The 18,561-nt window shown below is 59.3% G+C and overlaps 1 protein-coding gene across 1 annotated transcript in view; it reads left to right on the top strand.

The window, feature by feature from the left end:
- The window catches only part of LOC132810202 (sodium/potassium-transporting ATPase subunit alpha-2), a gene marked incomplete at its 5' end in the record, with an annotated part of 33,308 nt that extends 14,970 nt beyond the window's left edge, over positions 1-18,338 (top strand). The window contains 13 exons of the mRNA XM_060822625.1: positions 250-384; positions 1,186-1,378; positions 1,823-1,998; positions 2,775-2,911; positions 11,036-11,186; positions 12,848-13,016; positions 13,173-13,327; positions 14,768-14,891; positions 15,638-15,783; positions 15,935-16,065; positions 17,038-17,139; positions 17,725-17,816; positions 18,117-18,338. Coding sequence (XP_060678608.1) covers positions 250-384; positions 1,186-1,378; positions 1,823-1,998; positions 2,775-2,911; positions 11,036-11,186; positions 12,848-13,016; positions 13,173-13,327; positions 14,768-14,891; positions 15,638-15,783; positions 15,935-16,065; positions 17,038-17,139; positions 17,725-17,816; positions 18,117-18,145 — 1,740 coding nt within the window. The remainder of the gene's footprint in view (positions 1-249; positions 385-1,185; positions 1,379-1,822; positions 1,999-2,774; positions 2,912-11,035; positions 11,187-12,847; positions 13,017-13,172; positions 13,328-14,767; positions 14,892-15,637; positions 15,784-15,934; positions 16,066-17,037; positions 17,140-17,724; positions 17,817-18,116) is intronic.
- Between the last annotated feature and the right edge of the window lie 223 nt (positions 18,339-18,561).

The following is an 18,561-nucleotide window of genomic DNA, read 5'->3' as shown; positions in this document are numbered from 1 at the left end:
CCCTCTCTCCATCCCTCTCTCCATCCCTCTCTATCTCTCCCCCGCTGTGTTCCCCCCATCCCTCTCTCCATCCCTCTCTATCCCTCCCCCTGTGTTCCCCCGTCCCTCTCTCCATCCCTCTCTCCCTCCCTCTCTCTGCCCTCCCCCTCGGTTCCCCACCCCACCCCCTCTCCCTCTGCCCCAGTACCCTGTGTAATTGGAGCTAACCTGCCCGGGTTTATCCCCCTCCCCCCCCCGGCCCTGTTACAGAGAGAGACAGCCGGTGATGCCTCTGAGTCAGCCCTGCTGAAGTGCATCGAGCTGTCGTGTGGCTCCGTGAGAGAGATGAGGGAGAGGAACCCCAAAGTGACCGAAATCCCGTTCAACTCCACCAACAAGTACCAGGTGGGGTGTTGTCTGGGCGGGGTGTTGTCTGGGCGGGGTGTTGTCTGGGCGGGGTGTTGTCTGGGCGGGGTGTTGTCTGGACGGGGTGTTGTCTGGGCGGGGTATTGTCTGGGCGGGGTATTGTCTGGGCGGGGTGTTGTCTGGGCGGGGTGTTGTCTGGGCGGGGTGTTGTCACGGTGGGGTGTTGTCTGGGCGGGGTGTTGTCACGGTGGGGTATTGTCACGGTGGGGTGTTGTCACGGCGGGGTGTTGTCTGGGCGGGGTGTTGTCTGGGCGGGGTGTTGTCTGGGCGGGGTGTTGTCACGGAGGGGTGTTGTCACGGAGGGGTGTTGTCACGGTGGGGTGTTGTCTGGGCGGGGTGTTGTCTGGGCGGGGTGTTGTCTGGGTGGGGTGTTGTCACGGTGGGGTGTTGTCACGGTGGGGTATTGTCTGGGCGGGGTGTTGTCACGGTGGGGTGTTGTCTGGGCGGGGTGTTGTCTGGGCGGGGTGTTGTCTGGGTGGGGTGTTGTCTGGGTGGGGTGTTGTCACGGTGGGGTGTTGTCACGGTGGGGTATTGTCACGGTGGGGTGTTGTCACGGTGGGGTGTTGTCTGGGCGGGGTGTTGTCTGGGCGGGGTGTTGTCACGGAGGGGTGTTGTCACGGAGGGGTGTTGTCACGGTGGGGTATTGTCTGGGCGGGGTGTTGTCACAGTCGGGTATTGTCTCAGTGGGGTGTTGTCACGGTGGGGTATTGTCACTGTCGGGTATTGTCTCAGTGGGGTGCCCTCCACCTCTCACCGCCCTGTGTGCCCTTTGTGCTGCAGCTCTCCATCCACGTGCTGGGCTCGGCCGAGGAGCGGGCCCACCTCCTGGTGATGAAGGGCGCTCCCGAACGGATCCTGGATCGCTGCTCCTCCATCCTCCTCCACGGCAAGGAGTGCCCCCTCGACAGCGAGATGAAGGACGCCTTCCAGAACGCCTACCTGGAGCTGGGCGGCCTGGGCGAGCGGGTCCTGGGTGAGAGCGGGCACTGAGCGTCACGCACCGCGGGGAGGGGCGGGGGATGGTGTGAATGTGGGCACCAAGGGTCCCCGGGGCCGCGGTGGTGTAGGGGTGGGAGGGCGGGGGTGGTGGAGCTTTCGCGGGTGAGTGTCCCGGTCCCCGGGGCAGGGTGAGGCATCGATACGGGCCGTTCGCGGGATCCTCCTGTGCACTTGACATCGAATGCGGTTAGGGGGGGGAAGTTGTGTTCTTAGCGGGCTGTGGGTTGGTGGGCCGTGGGATCTTCCTGTGGTTTTGCCGATGGGCGGAGTGGCTCAATGTGAGACAGTGAGGTGGCGGGGGGGCTGTGCGAAGGTGTGGGGGCGTCTCTCGGAGTGGGAGGGTATGTGGGTGTGTGTGCCTCGCCTCGGAGTCAGCGCCCGGTGACGTGACAGCTGCCTGTCTCCCCCCCTGCCCCAGGGTTCTGCCACCTGAACCTCCCGGTGGAACAGTTCCCGCCCGGATATGCCTTCGACACGGACGAGGTGAACTTCCCGACGGAGAAGCTCTGCTTCGTCGGCCTCATGTCGATGATCGACCCGCCCCGGGCCGCGGTGCCCGACGCTGTGGGCAAGTGCCGCAGCGCTGGCATCAAGGTAGGCAGGGTCAGGGGTCAGAGGACCCAGGGGGCCGGGGTGGGCTCAGTCCGGGCAGGGGGAGCTAGGACGGGAGGTCAGGGGTCAATGAACGGGGCAGTGCGGTCAAGGGGACGGGAGGTCAGGGGTCAAAGAGCGGGGCAGTGCGGTCAAGGGGTGCGAGGATGGGAGGTCAGGGGTCAAAGGGCGGGGCAGTGCGGTCAGGGGATGAAGGGGCAAGAGGTCAGGGGTGTGTTCGGATGACCTGATTTGTCTTGACTATCTCTGCCCGCCCACCCTTGCCACACTTCCCTCCCTCACTCCGACCCTCCCTCACCCCTCACTCCTCACTCTGACCCTCCCTCACTCCCTCACCCCGACCCATCCTCACCCCTCACCCCAACCCTCCTTCACCCCTCACCCTGACCCTCCCTCACTCCCTCCGACCCACCCTCACTCCGACCTACCCTCACTCCCTCACCCTGACCCTCTCTCACTCCCTCACCCCAACCCTCCCTCACTCCGACCCACCCTCACCCTGACCCTCCCTCACTCCGACCCACCCTCACCCTGACCCTCCCTCACTCCGACCCACCCTCATTACGTCACTCCCTCACCCCTCACTCCAACCCACGCTCACTCCCTCACTCCGACCCACCCTCATTACGTCACTCCCTCACCCCTCACTCCAACCCACCCTCACCCCTCACCCTGACCCACCCTCACCCCCTCACCCCCTCACACCAATCCACCCTCATCCCGATCCACCCTCACTGCCTCACCCACCCTTTACCCAGGTCATCATGGTGACGGGAGACCATCCAATCACTGCCAAAGCCATCGCCAAAGGAGTGGGCATCATCTCTGAGGGCAATGAGACCATTGAGGACATCGCCCAGAGACTCAACATCCCCATCACACAGGTCAACCCCAGGTACCAGCTGGACCCCCCTCACTCCCACTGCCCGGACCCTCACTCACTCCCGCTGCAGACCCTCACTCACTCCCACAGCCCGAACCCTCACTCACTCCCACTGCAGACCCTCACTCACTCCCACTGCCCGGACCCTCACTCACTTCCACTGCCGGGACCCTCACTCACTCCCGCTGCCCGGACCCTCACTCACTCCCGCTGCCCGGACCCACACTCACTCCCGCTGCCCGGACCCACACTCACTCCCACTGCCCGGACCCACACTCACTCCCACTGCCCGGACCCACACTCACTCCCACTGCCCGGACCCACACTCACTCCCACTGCCCGGACCCACACTCACTCCCACTGCCCGGACCCACACTCACTCCCACTGCCCGGACCCACACTCACTCCCGCTGCGGACCCACACTCACTCCCACGGCCCAGACCCACACTCACTCCCACGGCCCGGACCCACACTCACTCCCACTGCCCGGACCCTCACTCACTCCCGCTGCGGACCCTCACTCACTCCCACTGCCCGGACCCTCACTCACTCCCGCTGCGGACCCTCACTCACTCCCACTGCACGGACCCTCACTCACTCCCGCTGCGGACCCTCACTCACTCCCACTGCACGGACCCGCACTCACTCCCACTGCCGGGACCCTCACTCACTTCCACTGCCGGGACCCTCACTCACTCCCGCTGCCCGGACCCTCACTCCCACTGCCCGGACCCACACTCACTCCCGCTGCCCGGACCCTCACTCACTCCCGCTGCGGACCCTCACTCACTCCCACTGCCCGGACCCTCACTCACTCCCGCTGCCTGGACCCTCACTCACTCCCACAGCCTGGACCCTCACTCACTTCCCTCACTCACTCCCTCTGCCTGGACTGTTACTCACTCCCACAGCCCGGACCCTCACTCACTCCCGCTGCGGACCCTCACTCACTCCCACTGCACGGACCCTCACTCACTCCCGCTGCGGACCCTCACTCACTCCCACTGCACGGACCCGCACTCACTCCCACTGCCGGGACCCTCACTCACTTCCACTGCCGGGACCCTCACTCACTCCCGCTGCCCGGACCCTCACTCCCGCTGCCCGGACCCACACTCACTCCCGCTGCCCGGACCCTCACTCACTCCCGCTGCGGACCCTCACTCACTCCCACTGCCCGGACCCTCACTCACTCCCGCTGCCTGGACCCTCACTCACTCCCACAGCCTGGACCCTCACTCACTTCCCTCACTCACTCCCTCTGCCTGGACTGTTACTCACTCCCACAGCCCGGACCCTCACTCACTCCCGCTGCGGACCCTCACTCACTCCCACTGCCCGGACCCTCACTCACTCCCACTGCGCGGACCCTGACTCACTCCCACTTCCTGGATCCTCACTCACTCCCACTGCCCGGACCCTCACTCACTCCCACTGTCCGCTCCCTCACTCACTCCCACTGCACGGACCCTCACTCACTCCCACGGCCCGGACCCTCACTCACTCCCACTGCCCGGACCCTCACTCACTCCCACTGCCCGGACCCTCACTCACTCCCGCTGCAGACCCTCACTCACTCCCGCTGCCCGGACCCTCACTCACTCCCGCTGCCCGGACCCTCACTCACTCCCACGGCCCGGACCCTCACTCACTCCCACTGCCCAACCCTCACTCACTCCCGCTGCCGGGACCCTCACTCACTCCCGCTGCAGACCCTCACTCACTCCCACTGCCCGGACCCTCACTCACTCCCGCTGCCGGGACCCTCACTCACTCCCGCTGCAGACCCTCACTCACTCCCACTGCCCGGACCCTCACTCCCTCCCGCTGCAGACCCTCACTCCCTCCCACTGCCCGGATCCTCACTCACTCCCGCTGCCCGGACCCTCACTCACTCCCGCTGTCCGGACCCTCACTCACTCCCACTGCCCGGACCCTCACTCACTCCCACTGCCCGGACCCTCACTCACTCCCGCTGCAGACCCTCACTCACTCCCACTGCCCGGACCCTCACTCCCTCCCGCTGCAGACCCTCACTCCCTCCCACTGCCCAGATCCTCACTCACTCCCGCTGCCCGGACCCTCACTCACTCCCGCTGTCCGGACCCTCACTCACTCCCACTGCCCGGACCCTCACTCACTCCCACTGCCGGGACCCTCACTCACTCCCACTGCCGGGACCCTCACTCACTCCCGCTGCAGACCCTCACTCACTCCCACTGCCCGGAGCCTCACTCCCTCCCGCTGCAGACCCTCACTCACTCCCACTGCCCAGACCCTCACTCACTCCCGCTGTCCGGACCCTCACTCACTCCCGCTGTCCGGACCCTCACTCACTCCCACTGTCCGGACCTTCACTCACTCCCACTGTCCGCTCCCTCACTCACTCCCACTGTCCGCTCCCTCACTCACTCCCACTGCCCGGATCCTCACTCACTCACACTGCGGACCCTCACTCACACCCACTGCCCGGACCCTCACTCACTCCCACTGCCGGGACCCTCACTCACTCCCACTGCCGGGACCCTCACTCACTCCCACTGCCCGGACCCTCACTCCCTCCCGCTGCAGACCCTCACTCACTCCCACTGCCCAGACCCTCACTCACTCCCGCTGTCCGGACCCTCACTCACTCCCGCTGTCCGGACCCTCACTCACTCCCACTGTCCGGACCTTCACTCACTCCCACTGTCCGGACCTTCACTCACTCCCACTGTCCGCTCCCTCACTCACTCCCACTGCCCGGATCCTCACTCACTCACACTGCGGACCCTCACTCACACCCACTGCCCGGACCCTCACTCACACCCGCTGCCCGGACCCTCACTCACTCTCCACTCACTGTCTCACTCCCAGTCCCTCACTTACACTCACTGTCTCACTCCCAAACATTCATCACTCCTTACTCACTCCCTGACTCACTCCAAGTCCCTCACTCTCATTCCCCACTCACTGTCTCACTCCGAGACCCTCACTCTCACTCCCCACTCACTATCTCACACTCCAGTCCCTCACTCACACCCGCTATCTCACTCCCAGTCCCACACTCACCCCCCACTCACTATCTCACTCCCAGTCCCTCACTCACCCTCTCACTCACTATCTCACTCCCAGTCCCTCACTCACCCTCTCACTCACTATCTCACTCCCAGTCCCTCACTCACCCTCTCACTCACTATCTCACTCCCAGACACTCACTCACTCCCCACTCACTGTCTCACTCCCAGACCCTCACTCACTCCCCACTCACTGTCTCATTCCCCACACACTGTCTCACCTGTAGTCCCTCGCTCACTGCCTGACTCACTCCCAGTCCCTCACTCTCATTCCTCACTCACTGTCTCACTCCCATTCTTTCACCCACTCCCTAACCTCCCGTCCCTCACTCACTCCTCACTCACCATCTCACCCCAGTCCCTCACTCACTCCCCACTCACTGTCTCACCCCCAGACCCTCACTCACTCCCCACTCACTGTCTCACTCCCAGACCCTCACTCACTCCCCACTCACTGTCTCATTCCCCACACACTGTCTCACCTGTAGTCCCTCGCTCACTGCCTGACTCACTCCCAGTCCCTCACTCTCATTCCTCACTCACTGTCTCACTCCCATTCTTTCACCCACTCCCTAACCTCCCGTCCCTCACTCACTCCTCACTCACCATCTCACCCCAGTCCCTCACTCACTCCCCACTCACTGTCTCACCCCCAGACCCTCACTCACTCCCCACTCACTGTCTCACTCCCAGACCCTCACTCACTCCCCACTCACTGTCTCATTCCCCACACACTGTCTCACCTGTAGTCCCTCGCTCACTGCCTGACTCACTCCCAGTCCCTCACTCTCATTCCTCACTCACTGTCTCACTCCCATTCTTTCACCCACTCCCTAACCTCCCGTCCCTCACTCACTCCTCACTCACCATCTCACCCGTCCCTCACTCACTCCCCACTCACTGTCTCACCCCCAGTCCCTCACTCACTCCCCACTCACTGTCTCACCCCAGTCCCTCACTCACTCCCCACTCACTGTCTCACCCCCAGTCCCTCACTCACACTCACTGTCACACTCCCAGACCCTCACTCACTCTCACTCCCAGTCCCTCACTCACTGTCTCACCCCCAGTCCCTCACTCCTCCACTCACTGACTCACTCCCAGTCCCTCACTCCACACGCACTGTCTCACTCCGAATCTGTCACTCACTCCTTCACTCATTGTCTCACTCCTAATCCCACACTCTCACTCCCCAATGACTCTCACCCCAGTCCCATATTCTCTCCCCACTCACTGTCTCACTCCCAGACCCTCACTCTTACTGCCCACTCATTACCTCACTCCCTGCCCCTCATTCACTCCCTACTCACTGTCTCACTCCGAGACCCTCACTCACCCACTCACTCACTGTCTCACTCCCTGTCCCACACTCTTGCTCCCCACTGACTGTCTCACCCCCATCCCTCACTCACTCCCTGACCCACTGACTCACTTGCAGTCTCTCACTCTCATTCCCCACCCACTGTCTCAACCCCAGTCTCTCACTCACTGACTCACTTCCAGTCTCTCACTCACTCCCCACACACTGTCTCACTCCCAGTCCCTCACTCACACTCTCACTCCCAGTCCCACACTCTCACTCCCCACTCACTGTCTCAATCCCAGACGCTCACTCATTCCCTGACTCACTCCCAGTCCCTCACTCACTCCCCACTCACGGTCTCACTCCCATTCCTTCACTCACTCCCTCACTCACTATCTCACTCCCATTCCATCACTCACTATCTCACCAACAGTCCCTCACTCATTCCCTCACAAAATATCTCACTCCCAGTCCCTCACACTCACTCCCCACTCACTGTCTCACTCCCAGTCCATCTCTCACTCCCCACTCCACGGTCTCACTCCCAGTCCGTCATTCTCACTTCTTCACTCACTGTCTCACTCACTCCCCACTCACTGTCTCACTCCTAGTCCCTCACTCTCACTCCTTCACTCACTATCTCATGCCGAGTCCCTCACTCACTCCCCCACTCACTGTCTCACTCCCCATCCCTCACTCACTCCCCACTCACTGTCTCACTCCAAGACCCTCACTCACTCCCTCACTCCCCGTCCCTCACTCACTCCTCACGCACTGTCTCACTCCTAATCTGTCGCTCACTCCCTCTCTCACTCCCAGTCCCACAATCTCATTCCCCACTGACTGTCTCACCCCTAGTTCCTCACTCACTCCCTGACCCACTGACTCACTCACAGTCTCTCACTCTCATTCCCCACCCACTGTCTCACCCCCAGTCCCACACACTCACTCCCCACTCACTGTCTCACTCCTAGTCCCTCACTCAGTCTCACTCCCAGTCCCACACTCTCACTCTCCACTCGCTGTCTCACTCCTAGACCCTCACTCTCATTCCCCACTCAGTCTCACTCCCAGTCCCTCACTCACACTGTCTCACACCAAGTCCCTCACTCACTCCCTGACTCACTGTCTCACTCCCAGACCCTCACTCACTCCCCACGCACTGACTCACTCCCAGTCCCTCACTCTCCCTCCCCACTCGCTGTCTCACTCCCAGTCCCTCACTCACTCCCCACTCACTCTCACTCCCAGTCCCTCACTCACTCCCCACTCACTCACTCCCAGTCCCTCACTCACTCCCCACTCACTCACTCCCAGTCCCTCACTCACTCCCCACTCACTCTCACTCCCAGTCCCTCACTCACTCCCCACTCTATATCTCATTCCCAGTCCCTCAGTCAATATCTTAGTCCCACACCCTCACTCTCACTCCCCACTCACTGTCTCACACCAAGTCCCTCACTCACTCCCCACTCACTGTCTCACTTCCATTCCCTCATTCACTCTCCAATGTCTCACTCCCAGTCGCTCACTCCCACTCAATATCTCAGTCCCAGACCCTCACTCTCAATCCCCATTAACTGTCTCAGTCTCTGACCCACACTCTCACTCTCCACTCAATGTCTCACTCCCAGTCCCTTATTCACTCCCTGACTCACTCACAGTCCCTCACTCTCATTCCCCACTCATTGTCTCACCCCCAGTTCCTCTCTCACTCCCTCACTCCCAGTCCCTCACTCTCACTCCCTCAGTTCTTCACTCACTCCCCACTCACTATCTCACTCCGAGACCGTCACTCTCACTCCTCACTCAATGTCTCACTCCCAGTCCCTCACTTTCCCTCTCCACTCACTGTCTCACTCCCAGTCCCACATTCTTACTCCCCACTGACTGTCTCACCCCCAGTCCCTCACTCACTCCCTGACCCACTGACTCACTCGCAGTCTCTCACTCTCATTCCCCACCCACTGTCTCACCCCAGTCCCTCACTCACAGTCTCACTCCTAGTCCCTCACTCTCACTCCCCACTCACTATCTCACTCCCAGTCCCTCAATCTCACTCCCCACTCACTATCTCACTCCCAGTCCCTCACTCTCAATCCCTGACCCTAACTCTCACTCCCACTCAATATCTCAGTCCTAGACCCTCACTCTCACTCCCCACTCACTGTCTCACTCCAAGTCCCTTATTCACTCATGACTCACTCGCAGTCCCTCACTCTCATTCCCCACTCACTGTCTCACCCCCAGTCCCTCAATCTCACTCCCCACTCACTATCTCACTCCCAGTCCCTCACTCTCAATCCCTGACCCTAACTCTCACTCCCACTCAATATCTCAGTCCTAGACCCTCACTCTCACTCCCCACTCACTGTCTCACTCCAAGTCCCTTATTCACTCATGACTCACTCGCAGTCCCTCACTCTCATTCCCCACTCACTGTCTCACCCCCAGTTCCTTTCTCACTCCTTCACTCCCAGTCCCTCACGCTCAATCCCCCAGTTCCTCACTCACTATCTCACTCCGAGACCGTCATTCTCACTCCTTACTCAATGTCTGAATCCCAGTCCCTCACTCACTCCCCACTCACTGTCTCACTCCCAGTCCCTCACTCTCACTCCTTCACTCACTACCTCACGTCGAGTCCCGCACTCACTGTCTCACTCCCAGACCCTCACTTTTACTGCCCATTCATTACCTCACTCCCTGCCCCTCATTCACTCCCTCACTCACTGTCTCACTCCCTGTCCCACACTCACTCTCTGACCCACTGACTCACTCGCAGTCTCTCACTCTCATTCCCCACCCACTGTCTCACCCCCAGTCCCTCACTCACACTCTCACTCCCAGTCCCAGACTCTCACTCCCCACTCACTGTCTCACTCCCAGACGCTCACTCACTCCCTGACTCACTCCCAGTCCCTCACTCTCATTCCCCACTCACTGTCTCACTCCCAGTCCATCTCTCACTCCCCACTCCACGGTCTCACTCCCAGTCCGTCATTCTCACTTCTTCACTCACTATCTCACGCCGAGTCCCTCACTCACTCCCCACTCACTGTCTCACTCCAAGTCCCTCACTCACTCCCCCACTCACTATTCCACTCCCAGTCCCTCACTCTTACTACCCACTCATTACCTCACTCCCAAACACTCACTCACTATCTCTCTCCCCACCCCTCACTCACTCCCTACTCGCTGTCTCACTCCGAGACCCTCACTCACTCCCTCACTCACTGTCCCACTCCCAGTCCCACACTCTTACTCCCCACTGACTGTCTCACCCCCATCACCTCACTCACTCCCTGACCCACTGACTCACTTGCAGTCTCTCACTCTCATTCCCCACTCACGGTCTCACTCCCAGACCCTCACTCACACTCACTGTCTCACTCCCATTCCTTCACTCACTATCTCACCACCAGTCCCTCACTCATTCCCTCACAAAATATCTCACTCCCAGTCCCTCACACTCACTCCCCACTCCACTGTCTCACTCCCAGTCCGTCACTCTCACTCCTTCGCTCACTATCTCACTCCCCACTCCCTCCCGCACTGGGATTCGGGTGGACTAGGGGCAGCAGTCCGTCGGTTTTGCCCACCCCTCGGTGTCCCGTCCCTGTCTTCGGGAGAGCTTTTGGGGCTTCCTTGGGGGTGCGGGGACGCATCATCAGAAACTAACACGGGGGCGGGGTTCGTTTGCCTGACCCGTCTTGGCCGCCCCAGCCCCGCCCCCACCCACCCACCATCTGTGTGAACTTTGCCCCCTGACCCAGGGACGCCAAGGCCTGTGTGATCCACGGGACCGACCTGAAGGACATGAGCCCGGAAGAGCTGGACCAGATCCTGGCCAATCACACCGAGATCGTCTTCGCTCGCACCTCCCCCCAGCAGAAGCTGATCATCGTGGAGGGCTGTCAGAGGCAGGTGGGTCCCGAACCGCCGGGCGAGGGGGTGGGGAGGGGAGGGGCTCCCCCCCATCGCCACTCCCTCCCCTCCCCAATACACACTGGGACAGACCGAGTGGTCTTCCGGAACCCGCAATCCCACACGGGGTCCCGGAGCAGCCGAGAGGTGGGAGCCACGGACACCTTCCTAATGTGCCAGGGTACCTCGATCCCAGACCATGTGGGAACAGGCCCTTCGGCCCAACACTCACTCTCCGAAGCGTTCCAACACAGACCCGCTCCCCCGTCTTATTCTCCCGCTGACCCATCCAAGCTGATGCCAGTGTCGCCGGGGGGGCCATTATTACTGCCCCCATCGCGGGAGGGCAGTTACTGGCCACACCGTTCCTGCTCGGAACGGGCTAACGCCGCAGACCAAGTGATGGCAAATGGGACTTGGGTAGTGGGTCAGTGCAGCCTTAATGGGCAGAAGGGCCTACCCTGTGCTCTGTCTCCTCAGGAGTTTAATTTGGATAAATGCTGCATTTTGGGAAAGCAAATCTTAGCAGGACTTATCCACTTAATGGTAAGGTCCTAGGGAGTGTTGCTGAACAAAGAGACTTGGAGTGCAGGTTCATAGCTCCTTGAAAGTGGAGTCGCAGGTAGATAGGATAGTGAAGAAGGTGTTTGGTATGCTTTCCTTTATCGGTCAGAGTATTGAGTACAGGAGCTGGGAGGTCATGTTGCGGCTGTACAGGACATTGGTTAGGGCCACTGTTGGAATATTGCGTGCAATTCTGGTCTCCTTCCTATCGGAAAGATGTTGTGAAACTTGAAAGGGTTCAGAAAAGATTTACAAGGATGTTGCCAGGGTTGGAGGGTCTGAGCTACAGGGAGAGGCTGAACAGGCTGGGGCTGTTTTCCCTGGAGCGTCGGAGGCTGAGGGGTGACCTTATAGAGGTTTATAAAATCATGAGGGACATGGATAGGATAAATAGACAAAGTCTTTTCCCTGGGGTGGGGGAGTCCAGAACTAGAGGGGGATAGGTTTAGGGTGAGAGGGGAAAGATATAAAAGAGACCTAAGGGGCAACATTTTCCCCCAGAGGGTGGTACGTGTATGGAATGAGCTGCCAGAGGATGTGGTGGGGGCTGGTACAATTACAGCATTTAAGAGGCATCTGGATGGGTATATGAATAGGAAGGGTTTGGGGGGATATGGGCCGGGTGCTGGCAGGTGGGACTAGATTGGGTTGGGATATCTGGGTCGGCATGGACGGTTTGGGCCGAAGGGTCTGATTCCGCGCTGTAACCGCATGTCTCCATTTCTACAGCGGTTGGTCACGGTCACCCTTAGACCTTTTCGTTTGTGTCTGCAATATCCCAGAATTGTGATTTCTATCCAATGTACAGTGACAGACACGGTTACGTTCGAACTCCTGTCCTCCGAGGATTTGCCTCACAGTCAGCTCCCTGTCCTGGCCAGGGATTGTCCTCTGCCCTCCCCTCCACCCCCCCCCTTCACCAGACTATCCCAAATAGTTTGCGCCTCCGAGCGAACGCGATCGACCCCCGGCTGACCAGAGGCTGTTGCTAGTCGACGGTCTTCAGGTCGCCGCCTCCCCCAAGGCTGCCCTCTGGTGCCGGCCGCGCGAGTGCGCCGAGCGTCCCTTCCCCCTGACTGACGGCCTCCTGCCCACAGGGCGCCATCGTGGCCGTGACGGGAGATGGGGTCAACGACTCTCCCGCCCTGAAGAAGGCCGACATCGGCGTCGCCATGGGGATCTCGGGCTCTGACGTCTCCAAGCAAGCGGCCGACATGATCTTGTTGGACGACAACTTTGCCTCGATCGTGACGGGGGTGGAAGAAGGTGAGGGGAGGGCCGGCCGGGTTGGGGAGGCTGGGGGGGGCGGCGATCTCTGTGGCGTTCCTGGCGGGATGATACTCCCATCCCCACCAGCGCGGGCCCTCTGCGTCCTGCCCCTCGGTGACGCCCGTCTCATCTGCTCACCTCCTCCCCCTGCAGGCCGCCTGATATTCGACAACCTGAAGAAGTCAATCGCCTACACCCTGACCAGCAACATCCCCGAAATCACTCCATTCCTCCTCTTCATTGTGGCAAACATCCCCCTACCCCTGGGCACAGTCACCATCCTCTGCATTGACCTGGGCACCGACATGGTGAGTGATGGGGCGAGCGAGCTGGGCAAGGGGTGCTTCCACGCAGAGGGTGGTACGGCCTGTGGAGTGAGCTGGCTGAGGAAGTGGCAGAGGCTGGTACAATTACAGCAGAAGACAGAGGGTGGTGGTGGAGGGTTGTTTTTCAGACTGGAGGCCTGTGACCAGGGGAGTGCCACAAGGATCGGTGCTGGGCCCTCTACTTTTTGTCTTTTACATAAATGATTTGGATATGAGCATGAGAGGTACAGTTAGTAAGTTTGCAGATGACCCCAAAATTGGAGGTGTAGTGGACAGCGAAGAGGGTTACCTCAGATTACAACAGGATCTGGACCAGATGGGCCAATGGGCTGAGAAGTGGCAGATGGAGTTTAATTCAGATAAATGCAAGGTGCTGCATTTTGGGAAAGCAAATCTTAGCAGGACTTATCCACTTAATGGTAAGGTCCTAGGGAGTGTTACTGAACAAAGAGACCTTGGAGTGCAGGTTCATAGCTCCTTGAAAGTGGAGTCGCAGGTAGATAGGATAGTGAAGGCGGCATTTGGTATGCTTTCCTTTATTGGTCAGAGTATTGAGTACAAGAGTTGGGAGGTCATGTTGCGGCTGTACAGGACATTGGTTAGGCCGCTGTTGGAATATTGCGTGCAATTCTGATCTCCTTCCTATCGGAAAGATGTTGTGAAACTTGAAAGGGTTCAGAAAAGATTTACAAGGATGTTGCCAGGGTTGGAGGGTCTGAGCTACAGGGAGAGGCTGAACAGGCTGGGGCTGTTTTCCCTGGAGCATCGGAGGCTGAGGGGTGACCTTTATAGAGGTTTATAAAATCATGAGGGGCATGGATAGGGTAAATAGACAAGTCATTTCCCCTGGGGTGGGGGAGTCCAGAACTAGAGGGCATAGGTTTAGGGTGAGAGGGGAAAGATATAAAAGAGACCTAAAGGGTAACTTTTTCCCCCAGAGGGTGGTACGTGTATGGAATGAGCTGCCAGAGGATGTGGTGGAGGCTGGTACAATTACAGCATTTAAGAGGCATCTGGATGGGGATATGAATAGGAAGGGTTTGGGGGGATATGGGCCGGGTGCTGGCAGGTGGGACTAGATTGGGTTGGGATATCTGGGTCGGCCTGGGCAGGGTTGGGCCGAAGGGTCTGTATGCGTGCTGTACGTGACAGTGGTGCTTGCCCATCAGTGAAGGAGGACCAACAGAGCCACCTTTTTCACTTGGGAGAGATTTATGGCCCGGGTGTGGGGCTTTCTAAGCACGGACCTCCCTCTGCTCCCCCTGCGCGGACCGGTCACTGCTCCTTCACACATGCTGACAGAGGCTGAGGCCAGGACTGAGACGTACAGGAGGGAAGCCAGGGGCGGAGGCTCGTGATCGGACGCTCGCTAATCCCTGTCCTCCCCCCCCCCCCCCCCCCCCCCCCCCCCCCAATCGCCAGGTCCCCGCCATCTCACTGGCTTACGAAGCAGCCGAGAGCGACATCATGAAACGCCAGCCCCGCAACCCGAAGACGGACAAACTGGTGAACGAGAAACTGATCAGCATGGCCTACGGCCAGATCGGTGAGAGGGAGGGCGCAGGAGAGAGAGGGAGGGGGGAAAGGAGGAGGGCGCGAGAGATGGGAGCAAGACAGAGGAGGAAGTTTGGGGGGGGGGGGGGGGGGAGGGAAGGTGGGAAGGTAGAGCGAGAGAGGGACAGAGTGAGGGAGAAGCAAGGTGAGTCGGGCGAGAGGAAGGAAATTGAGTGAGGGGGACAGTGGACAGGAAGAGGGTGAGAGAGAGAGACTGGCGTAATGAGGAAGAAGATGACAGGGAGAGAAAACCAACGAGAAGGTACAGAGAGGACAGACAGATGGAGGGAGAGGGACTGACTGAAGGAGAGGGTGAAGGACAGAGAGGGATGGAGGGTGAGGGACAGACGCAGTGAGGGAGAGGGACGGAGGGAGGGGTGAGGGTTGGAGGGAGAGGGACTAACGGAGGGAGAGGGTGAGGGACAGAGTGAGGGAGAGGGACAGATGGGAGGGATGATGGATGGACAGTGGGAGAGGGTGGTGCATGGAGGGAGGGAGAGGGTGAAGGACAGACGGAGAGGGGGGAAGAGGATGAGGAAGGGACAGAGGGAGGGAGAGGGTGCGGTGCAGACTGAGAGGGGGAAGGGGAAGAGGATGAGGGACAGAGGGAGGAGATGGAAGGAAAGGGTGAGGAACAGACGGAGAGGGGGGAAGAGGATGAGGAGGGGACAGAGGGAGGGAGGGAGAGCTGGTGACTGTCACTCACCGATTCGCAGTGTGTTTCTCTCTCTCGGACAGGAATGATCCAGGCCCTGGGGGGATTTTTCACCTACTTTGTCATCCTGGCTGAGAATGGCTTCCTGCCGTCGAAGCTCCTGAACATCCGACTGGACTGGGACGATCGCTCCAAGAATGACTTGGAGGACAGCTACGGCCAGGAGTGGGTGAGTGTGACAGTGAGAGACGGAGGACACTGGTGTGCAGCTCTCACTGGGTGGGGGTCTGGAGAGAGGAACCTCCCGGGAGGGCGGGGAATGCGGTGACCGGCCCTTGGCTTGCTCATCGGTAACATTAACGGTGTCTCCGCTCCCCCAGACCTACGAGCAGCGGAAGATCGTGGAATTTACGTGTCACACTGCCTTCTTTGCCAGTATCGTGGTGGTCCAGTGGGCAGATCTCCTCATCTGCAAGACCAGGCGCAACTCCATTTTCCAACAAGGGATGAAGTAGGTATGGCGGGGGGGCCGAGACGTACAGCACGGAAACAGACCCTTCGGCCCAACCTGTCCAGATATCCCAACCCAATCTAGTCCCACCTGCCAGCACCCGGCCCATATCCCCCCCAAACCTTCCTATTCATATCCCCATCCAGATGCCTCTTAAATGCTGTAATTGTACCAGCCTCCACCACATCCTCTGGCAGCTCATTCCATACACGTACCACCCTCTGGGGGAAAACGTTGCTCCTTAGGTCTCTTTCATATCTTTCCCCTCTCACCCCGAACCTATCCCCCTCGAGTTCTGGACTCCCCCACCCCAGGGAAAAGACTTTGTCTATTTATCCTATCCATGTCCCTCCTGATTTTATAAACCTCTATACGGTCACCCCTCAGCCTCCGACACTCCAGGGAAAACAGCCCCAGCCTGTTCAGCCTCTCCCTGTAGCTCAGATCCTCCAACCCTGGCAACATCCTTGTAAATCTTTTCTGAACCCCTTCAAGTTTCACAACATCTTTCCGATAGGAATCAGAGCAGAATTGCACCCAATACTCCAAAGGTGGCCCTAACCAATGTCCTGTACAGCCGCAACCTGACCTCCCAACCCCTGTACTCAATACTCTGACCAATAAAGGAAAGCATACCAAACGCTGCCTTCACTATCCTATCTACCTGCGACTCCACTTTCAAGGAGCTATGAACCTGCACTCCAAGGTCTCTTTGTTCAGCAACACTCCCTGGGGCAGGGGCAGGAGGGGGAAGCTGGTGACTGGGCTGCCAACTGAGCATCCAATGCCCATGAAGAAGAAAGGAACTAGGATAACAATTGCTTCATGTCCAAAGTTTAAGTCGGTGCTGGGGCGGGGAAGCAGATTTTTAAAATATAAAAGTGGCAGAGTAGCTCGAGTGATTGTTCGGGTTTATCTAAAACCAGTCATTTCTTCCTCCTTTTTTCCCCCTCACACTTCTCTACAATCGAGGAACAAGATCCTGATTTTTGGACTGTTTGAGGAAACCGCCCTCGCAGCTTTCCTCTCCTACTGCCCAGGAATGGACGTGGCGTTACGCATGTACCCACTGAAGTGAGTGTGAAGTAACAGGGAGAGAGGTTGTAGAGGCTGGAGGGGGTTACAGAGATAGGGAGGGGGGTGTAGGGGATGGAGGGAGTTACAGAGATAGGGAGGGGGTGTAGGGGCTGGAAGGGGGGTACAGAGATAGGGAGGGGGTGGAGGGGTCGGAGGAGGTTACTGAGACAGGGAGGGGATGTCGGGACTGGAGGGGGGGTTACAGAGACAGGGAGGGGGTGGAGGAGCTGGAGGGGGTTAGAGACAGGGAGGGGGGTGTAGGGGCTAGAAGGGGGTTACAGAGATAGGGAGGGGGTGTAGGAGCTGGAGGGGATTACAGAGATAGGGAGGGGGGTTTAGGGGCTGGAAGGGGGTTACAGAGAGAGGGAGGGGGTGTAGGGGGTTACAGAGATAGGGAGGGGGTGTAGGGGCTGGAGGGGCTTAGAGACAGGGAGGGGTGTAGGAGGTTACAGAGACAGGGAGGGGGGGTTGCAGGATGTTGGAGCTAGGCAGTGGGTGTAGGTGAGCGAGCGGAGGCACTGGGCACACACAGCGATTGGGAAATGCTAACAATTGCTGCTGATTGCCTGTTCGAACCCACAGGCTTCCCTGGTGGTTCTGTGCCTTCCCCTACAGCCTCCTCATCTTCATCTACGACGAGGTTCGGAAGTTCATCCTCCGCCGCCGTCCCGGAGGTGAGAAACCCTTCTGGAATGTTCCGGCTGGCGGGGAGTGGGAGTGGGGGGGGATGGTAATCAGTGAGGGGCGTGAGCAGGATTGCCCGGTGCCTGTGTTGGTGTCTGAAGCACAGCGGGGGCTGCGTGGTGTTGTGTTGAGGAGTACACACAGGGGGCAGGAACCTTTCTGGCTGATGGGGGGGGGGATTGGGGCCGGGTGCTGGGACGGGATTTCTGCTCGGCCTGGGCCGAAGGGTCTGTTTCCGTGCTGTACACCTCTGTGACAGGTAGTGATCTCTTTCTGCCTTGGTTTCACAGGTTGGGTCGAACAGGAGACCTATTACTGAGGCAGTGTGCGTGTGTGTTCTCTTGGACAACTCTCCTCCTTTCAGCAGCAGCAGGAGACCAGTCACAAGCTTAGTGTGGTATTCCCCCCTATTCCCCCCACCACTTCCTCCTCCCACCTTCCGGCTAATCAAATGCATTGATAAATCTTCAGTTTCTTTCTGCATTGATTTAAATTAAACAGATTTCCTCCAAGCTTCTGTGTGCCTGTGTCAGTCTCTTTACTCAGGCTCTGAACAGCAGTTGAGGGGGAGGGGGAGTGGTGTCTCGGTGATCCCCATTGCTCTGGAGAAGATGGTGCCACTGCCTTCTCAGGCCACTGCGGGCCATGTGCTGCAGGTACATTCCCCAACCCCCTTCCGTAAGAGAATGGGCCAGGATTTTAACTCCATGACACCGCAGCACTGGTGCTGTTTCC

The sequence above is a fragment of the Hemiscyllium ocellatum genome, unplaced genomic scaffold (genome assembly GCF_020745735.1).
Source record: "Hemiscyllium ocellatum isolate sHemOce1 unplaced genomic scaffold, sHemOce1.pat.X.cur. scaffold_1591_pat_ctg1, whole genome shotgun sequence".
NCBI lineage: Eukaryota > Metazoa > Chordata > Chondrichthyes > Orectolobiformes > Hemiscylliidae > Hemiscyllium > Hemiscyllium ocellatum.
Note: the sequence above shows the minus strand (reverse complement) of the source record. Positions and strands in the feature narration are given on the sequence as shown.